Raw genomic sequence first — 8,028 nt, forward strand, 5'->3', positions numbered from 1 at the left:
CACCGTGAGAGGTGCGGGGGGGGGGGGGGGGGGTAGTCAAGTTAAGATCTTGATGTCATCCAGGACCAGAAAAGCAAATGAGAGATAATCAGGACAAAATCTAACCTTGTGAATATCGTCAAATGTGATCACGAGTGAGGAGGCAATGAAACGGGCAGATGACTCATCGAGCGGGGAATGAAGAAGAGATGATAGAGGGCAAGCAAGACAAGTGTTCAGTAAGATGGCAGCATATGTTTCGTCAGCGCAAGTGCATAGAACTTCTGGAACAAAAGCCGAAGGCTTTATCGTGTTCTTCATCAGATTCTTCTCTCCCAACACTTGTGCCTCCTTTCCCAGCATCTTCACCTTCTGCTTCGAAAATCTTTTCAAGCTGAGCATATTTTCTGATTGGCCACACAAAATTCAGAAGAGAAGATATATAAATAATATACAATTGTTGAACTTGAAAGTTCACTTCTTTTCCGGGTATTCCAACATGTGAAACCAACCTTTGTCCTTCAAATGTACGAGCCCGATTTCGCTGCAGTCTGTTGAACTCAAACATGTTCTCCATTCCTACAAAAAAAAAACAGATCTTTAAGTAAAAGGGATGAACTTCTCCGGGTTGTGACTAACGAAAAGGGCATAGCTAAGCTTACCAGGTCTGCAATGGCGACTTTAGCAAGAGCTGTAGAATCAATGCTTTTTCCAGATTCCTTGGAGAGATCAAAAGAAGAATGTCTCGACCTAGACAAAATTAAATGAAACCATTCCATGAATGTCTCGATTACAAAACCGGGAATGTGAGGAAAATGGTTAGAGTCAATACTTGTGATCATCCTCCGAAAGCTTTGTCAATGGCCCGATGACTGAATCGAACTTCTCCTTTGTTAAAACGACACAGACAACATCACCCACTGCAATTGCAGTAACAGAACCTTTAAGCTCACCGAGAAGAGCCCATTCACCAAAGGAGCTTCCTTCTCGCTTTTCTATGGAGATCTCTGTTCCGGTCTGCAAATTCTCATCCCCTTTCGGGATATCGGTCTTAAGGCTCGATACATTTGGACTCTCCAATAAATCTGCAGTGAAAGTGATTCTCACAATCCCCTTCTGAATAACATACAGCCCTTGAAGCCCTTCTCTCTGCAAAATACAAGACGGGCATAAGAAATAGTTTGTTAAAGCAGACATTTTTCTTCAAGAACAGCAAATTAAACTTCACCTTGTCAACAATTGTTTGTCTGTCTGAAAAGGAAACTTCTGAAAGAGACCCGGCAACATGGCTCAGTTGTAGAATCGTAAGACGGGAAAGAAGATCGACAGATCGAAGAAGCTTCAAGGATGCCAAGTTTGAAAACTCAGACATTAGAATTCCCCGGAAATCTTCTCGTTTCAAAGCCCACAAGTTCCCATGTGTGACTGCTCGGACAGAAGCCTGAAGTGGCTTGTTATGCCTGAACCATCATCACATTTCGTAAGAAACTGCATTTCTTTCTCTAAATTTACCATAAAACAAGGAAAAAAACTCATTAATGGAGTTTAGTGGTTGGAATATCGAGAAGGTAGAGGACTTACATCAAGGCAAGTTCACCAAAGGACGATAGCTTCTCAGCCGTATACCGTTGCAAAACCCTGGTCACCTCTCCATTCTTTTCTTCCTGACATACATTGCCAGTTATGAACAACTCATAGAGGCTATGAATGATTACATGTTTATACTGGAAGAACACATTAAAGAAATACAGCCATGGAGCTAGAAAAAGTAGCCGATAACGCTAAAAAGATGCTTGCAAAAATCCAATGAAGCTGACGATTGAAACAAACCTGAGTTGCCAAGACCTCAAATTCTCCACTACCGACAACATAGAAGCAATCTCCTTCACCACCCTGCAAAAGAATAAACACAAGTAAGAACGATATCGGTTTGTTCACAAATGTCCTTAAGCAACGTATGCAACTGAAGAAGAAATATGCTTCCTCCATTCTTGCAGGCAACATACATTTCACGGCATTTTCCACCTTTGAACTACTAAAATTTCCCCCTAAAGTTCACATTTGATATTATAATATAACCACAGCAAAGAATCACTATTAATCCCATTTGCTAGAAAAAGCACTGAGACCCATCTTGTCAAAGACGGGGAAAAAGTCCGAGGGATCAAGTCACTAACCTGTTTAACAACAATGTCCCCTGGCTGAACTTCAATTCTCTGCATGCAATCCAACAAAACCTGGCATTGGGAGTCAGTGAGTTTCCTGAAGAGGAAATGGTCATGGAGTACTTTCTCAATGTGTGCCTGCAACAAGAATGTCGCGCTTTTTAGTTGTAAAGACCAAGAATTCAAGAGGAATTTCCCGAGTGGAAAAAGAACTGGTAAAAGCAGAAGAAGAACAAAACAACAACTATTACTTCTTCCTCCCAAGTTTTCCTATGAGCCGGAGATGGAGGAACCCAAACATTTCCGTTCTCTAAAGAACTCTCAATGGCACGGATTCTAGCCCGAGATAGATCATTCCTCACACGTTGGTTCCTAGAGTTCCAGCTGAAGGTTGAAGGAGATTCTGAACCCGTCAACTCTACAATTTGTGGAATAGGAGGTCGAAGCACAGTTCCTGTACTCGAAAACTGAGTCGGAGAACTCTGGAAGAAACAAAAATTTTAATTCTCAGTAACCGCCATTACTGTAGAAGAAGTTCTGCTTCAATGGACATTAACAGACAGTGTAAAAAGAAGCTCTCTTACATCTGTTAACCCGTCAATGTGCACAACTATCACAGTTATATCATCTGTACGAGTTTCATACTGCAGCCACAACCTGTACGATTCAGCAACAATTGCAGCACAAGCATCACGAGGATCCTTATGTTTTGCAACCTGAAAATAAGAAAAAGAAAACGCACGTTTATGGACACTATAACAATCTTAGCAAGCTTATGAAGTGAATTCAGATAAGAACGATGGTCTGACTAGAATACCTTACCATGTCAACGACAGTCTGACTAGAGAGAAACTCGAATACTCCATCACTGGCAAGCACAAAGAAAGGATTGTCAGGTGAAAGCTCGACAACAGCAATCTCAGGATTAGCCACAACACCGATTGATTCTGCAATAGAATCGCCGATACTCCTTGTAAAAGCTGTTCCTGGGTACATTCCATTGGGCACCCACAGTCTTGGAGGGTCACCATCGTCACCTTCCTCAGTTCCCCAGCACTGGACATCAGGATTTTTCAGACCCTCAATCTGGTCCAGTGTAAGAACCCTAGCTCCACAAAGCTTAACTCTTTCAAGCTCATCGGACCGGTACGGTGTCTGATCAATAGACAAGTCTACAGCTACGGTATCCCCTCCTCTTTTCTCGGCTAAAACAGCCCTTGAATCACCCGTATTCGCCACGAATAATGTTCTACCTCTAACCAAAACAGTAATGGCCGTCGTCCCACTCATACTGTCGTCTAGAATATCAGCATGTAACTGAGAATTCGTGGCCAGAAATGCAGAATAACAAGCCTCTGCAGCATCTACATGATACCTACCGTGCCTAAGAAGATTCTCACACAACTTACGTTTCGCAAACTGCGAGCACTGAGCACCATTCTCGCCATGCCCATCGAACACCCCGAAAAAATGATCATCTGGGCTGGTCCCAAAGGGAGTGTGGATCGCAAAACTATCCTGATTGGCCTTATCCAGAGCATCAGGATAATACCCTCTTTGAGACAAGAACGAGTATCTCAGTTCATAGTTACAAGACGGTACCTTCACAATCCTTGATCCATCCGGCGGTAGAAACTGAGCTGAAACCCTGGAAAGCCTGGTGATTCCCCATTCCTGGTCCCTGCTCAAGCTCAGCTGATGAATTTCGTCTCCGATTTCGGCCTCCGGCACATCGGAAGGAAAGTTGAACACCGGAATCTCCGCCGCCGAGGGGTCTCCGCCTCCCGCCGGATTCTGCCGCTGCTGTGGTTCCCTGATGCTATCCTCTTTCGTTGCGCAAATCTGACCAATGCAAGTTCTCGAATAGGCACAACCCATTACTGAAACAGACGAGCAGAAGCAAACCCAGATGGCAGAATCCCCAGCAAACTGATCCACTGATCGAAATTTCACCACGACCGGCTGGTAATCAGAGACTGCCAGAGAGCAACCGAATTCTTCGAAGCCTCGCCATTTTCCTAGAAAGCTACAAACTTTTCCCAGAAAAGTCGAAAAGACGGCAGAATATCGCTGGGAAACCCATTGCAGATCCTTCTGAAACCCTTTTCACCAGATGGAAATGGAACTGGAGACGGATCTTCCTGAGCTACTACTGAATCTGACAGTCGCGTAGAGAACCGGAAATTATTCGAATTTGACAAAAATCTCAGAGAAAAAACCGGAAAACATACTTCAAAATCTGATTTTCGAATCGAGATAACCTCCGAAACACGAGTTCTCGATCCACTCCACGAAGGAACCCGTTGCAGCCAATAAATTAAAATAAATTAGTAAAAAAAAAGGGTTGATAAGAAACTTAAAATAATTCTAGTCTCTAGAGACGTGAAAATAAGTATTTTATTTGTTTAATGATATATAGAGGCAATGGCCATGGAACAATCAAAGTACCGAAAGAGCGATCGATGATTCGATGGAAAGACTCATGTCTCCTTCACGACAAGGATTTAATAAAAAACAATTTTTTTTACAAAACCAAACACCGGCGTATTTTAGAAGGATACGGAGGTGATGGGTGGGGTGCGTAGTGTGCTTGCCTACCCACTTGTGAACTGTGATTGATCACTAAACAAATGTTCGTGACCTTTCAGCTTTCACCACTATATGTATGTTTAGTTATTATTTTTGTTTGTTCAATTCAACTTTACCATTAATCAATAATATAATCGTATGCGTCTTGGGATTCTTGGTTAAACTGTTTATAATTAAATTTTAAATTTTTTATAAAGTATGTTGAGGGTAAAGAATGTATATTTGTTAAATACAATTAGCGATATAATGGCTATATTTATTTTTTTTTCATTTTTATACAGAGAATGCCTCATTGATACATGCCTCTTTGATATCTAGACAAAAGTGTCCAAACCAATTTATGTGGAGAAATGGCAACGACGAACGCCATATCCGTACGCACATGGGCGGATCCATTTGAATTGAAATGGGTCACAGCCCCCATTGTTTTTTTTTTTAATTTAAAATTTAAAATCTTTATAAAATTTTAAATAAAATTCCTAAATATTTCCGTATTAAAATTACATTTGTCTCTATAAAATATATCTATTACTGCTATATATATATATACATATGTATACATAGCCTTGAGAAGAGCGTTGAAATTATGTTGGTAAGTTGGTAACCGGATCAGTCTTTAGAAACTGAAGTTTGTGGCAAGGGAGATGAATCATTGCATGTGCCCTAAGACTCCAAACTCTCTCTCTATATATATATATATAATTATATATATACTCCAAACTCTCTCTCTCTATATATATATATATATATGTATCACGCTTTCTGCCGATTTGTATCTTAGATTACTATGTGCATATATATATATATATATAGGTGTGAATGCTAGAATAATATAGGCTGATAAAGGCAGCTTTCACATAATAACGTCAGTCGGGACTATCAGATTTGACAGGAATTTTCATAATGTAAATTATGTAATCATTCCCTCTAAGTTTCCAAAAAAAAGGCATCTAAAAGGTTGTAATGATTGTGTACATATATATATAGGTGTGTTAAGTATTTGATGATCTATCGTTTGATTATATATATTACTCGAGACAATGGTGTGTGTGCATATATACATCCCAAGATGAATTTAAAACTAAGATTTGCTATATATATATATATATGCAAAATCTAATTAATGTATATTGATGTTGTTATCCAGTTCATGCTTTATTATAGCATGAAACCAACTTATTATAATTGAAATTGAAAAAAAAAAAGAGAAGGGGAGATGAAAACGGCAACCACGTTGGGAATTTTTTATTATATGATTACGTAAAAAGGCATTTCTATTATTCGTGAATGCGAAATGGCCCCTCACGTCGCTTCTCATTAAATTACCCCTTTGATTGGTGCGGTTTCCATTATTTAATATCTCACACACCTTTTCTCCTCGTTATCATATAAAATTATTAATTTCATGGATTTCTCAATATTATATAATATATATATATATATATATATCATTTCTAACTAATATTAGTCGAGAAGACACCAAAAGAAAGCTATGTTCATTTCAATGTTTACATGTGTGTATGTGTATGTATAGGTACGTATGTATCATGTATGCACAAAAGTAATAAATTGGAATTTGGAAAGAAAAAAACAATAACAATAATAATAATAATTGGGGGCCGAGAGGTCCGAAAGACGTAAAAGAGAAGCAAGAACCTTATCCGGAGTGACACGTCAGCAGATGTCAAACGAAGGTCGTCCACATGAAAATGTGAAAGCTCCCTCACCCACCTGTCTGTTGCGCATCCACGCATTTATAATGTAATTTTTTTCATTACAATTTATTCAAAACTCTAACTTTCAAAAACATTCGGTTAGAAGAATGTAATTATCATACAATAAAGAAAAAAAAAATACGAAGAGCATATGAAAAATCATTCAAATATTGTATGAAATTTGATCCTTGATCGTTTTGTGATGGGTATGCATGCGTATCGTCTGGGAGCAGGGAGGGTGCGTATGTTTGGATGGAAATTGGACCGACAGCTTTGGCACCCCATTGAAGACATGTCGTGAAGGTTTCTTGTTCAGTCAAACTTATTTTATATATATATATATATATTTATTTATTTATTTATAAATTGGTCTTTTTCACAAACATATATAGACAAGTGAATCTATCTGTGCTGCTTTATTCATATTTATGTGAAAACAACACACACCTTATGCCTTCAACCACGTGTGTGAGAGAGAGACCACGAAGCAAAAACCACAGACCTGCGAATCCCAAGGACAACCGAATTATTATTATTAGACAAACGCAAAACGCAAAACGCAAAACGCAAAACGCAGTGGGAACTATACAAAGGGTTCCCCCAGAAAAGACCAGCTCCTGCCTCCTGAGATCAATGTCTGAAAGCAAACCCTAAAGATCTCTTCTCCCGACTAAGAAACATCTTCCAAACTAACATGCCCAACAGAACAAATTTTGCATCTGAATTCATGACATCTGCAAACCTTACAGCTAACCCCTTTTTTTTTTTTTTTTTTTTTTCTGAATCACTGTCCATGTTATCTTGGAGATCGAGTTCCCATAAACCTGGAAAGGAAAAACAGATCAAACCTGGTTTCTCTGACAGAAAAGATTGCTCCCAACGCCTTGAAGACATCTTCTTCAAGCTGGGGGGTCCTGCGGTTTCTGCAAAGAATGTTGCTACTGATTAACGTATAACTCATTTTACACCATAAAGCTGCGTCTGAGCATCACCACATGCCATGTTTAGTCAAGAAACAAACCTTGTGATGACTTGGATTCAAGAATATGAACATAAGAATAGTATACACCGATGGGAATGGATCACAAAACAAAAAAAAAAAAATACAGACTGGTGCGAAATTTTATACAAGGTGAGCAAGCTGTTTATGACATCGGAATGAAAGCAAACAAACATACACTTCATGCCTTGTTTGAAACCGCCTTCAGAGAAACACACAGATGCGTTCATCGAGAAATTACACATTGTATTCTTTCCATTATCCGCAGCTTCCATCACTGCCTCGGCAGCAGGCATTCCTCGACAATATACACAGGATTGGCATATCCTTGTTCAACCCAAGGATGTCGTTATCGAATCTCCGCAACTATATATAGAAGAAATCAGGAATTAGTTGATCTATCTTCTTCTAAAGGCATGATTCACATCAATATCGCACAATCTTGCTCGGACACATCGGAAAACTACCTTTTTCTTTTACATCATCACTTGGCCGAAGAGACATTGTGAAATGAAGAGGTCCACCCACCAGTTCTATTTCCACTCCCGTACCCAGGATTTGAGGGTTCAGCATCAGCAGG

The 8,028-nt window shown here is 39.4% G+C and overlaps 2 protein-coding genes across 4 annotated transcripts in view; both read right to left on the minus strand.

Annotated features, from left to right (window-relative positions):
* LOC104804013 (protein phosphatase 2C and cyclic nucleotide-binding/kinase domain-containing protein) overlaps window positions 1-4,607 on the minus strand; it is a 6,162-nt gene extending 1,555 nt beyond the window's left edge. Inside the window, exons 1-11 of one of the 2 annotated variants that reach the window (XM_010528146.2) lie at window positions 2,967-4,602; window positions 2,729-2,860; window positions 2,396-2,626; window positions 2,157-2,282; window positions 1,810-1,872; window positions 1,561-1,643; window positions 1,208-1,439; window positions 812-1,128; window positions 642-729; window positions 492-558; window positions 106-386 (exon numbers count right to left, since the gene is read on the minus strand). In XM_010528146.2, coding sequence (XP_010526448.1) covers window positions 106-386; window positions 492-558; window positions 642-729; window positions 812-1,128; window positions 1,208-1,439; window positions 1,561-1,643; window positions 1,810-1,872; window positions 2,157-2,282; window positions 2,396-2,626; window positions 2,729-2,860; window positions 2,967-4,022 — 2,676 coding nt within the window. In that variant the 5' untranslated portion in view covers window positions 4,023-4,602. Of the gene's footprint in view, window positions 1-105; window positions 387-491; window positions 559-641; window positions 730-811; window positions 1,129-1,207; window positions 1,440-1,560; window positions 1,644-1,809; window positions 1,873-2,156; window positions 2,283-2,395; window positions 2,627-2,728; window positions 2,861-2,966 lie in introns of both variants that reach the window. The other variant, XM_010528147.2, reaches the window with a different exon arrangement.
* A 2,866-nt stretch (window positions 4,608-7,473) lies between these two features.
* The window catches only part of LOC104804015 (casein kinase 1-like protein 3), a 4,047-nt gene continuing 3,492 nt past the window's right edge, over window positions 7,474-8,028 (minus strand). For both annotated transcript variants that reach the window (XM_010528149.2, XM_010528148.2), the window contains exons 15-16: window positions 7,916-8,028; window positions 7,474-7,814 (exon numbers count right to left, since the gene is read on the minus strand). In XM_010528149.2, the coding sequence (XP_010526451.1) occupies window positions 7,933-8,028 (96 nt within the window). In that variant the 3' untranslated portion in view covers window positions 7,474-7,814; window positions 7,916-7,932. The remainder of the gene's footprint in view (window positions 7,815-7,915) is intronic.

The sequence above is a fragment of the Tarenaya hassleriana genome, unplaced genomic scaffold (assembly GCF_000463585.1).
Source record: "Tarenaya hassleriana unplaced genomic scaffold, ASM46358v1 Cleome9, whole genome shotgun sequence".
Taxonomy (NCBI): Eukaryota; Viridiplantae; Streptophyta; class Magnoliopsida; order Brassicales; family Cleomaceae; genus Tarenaya; species Tarenaya hassleriana.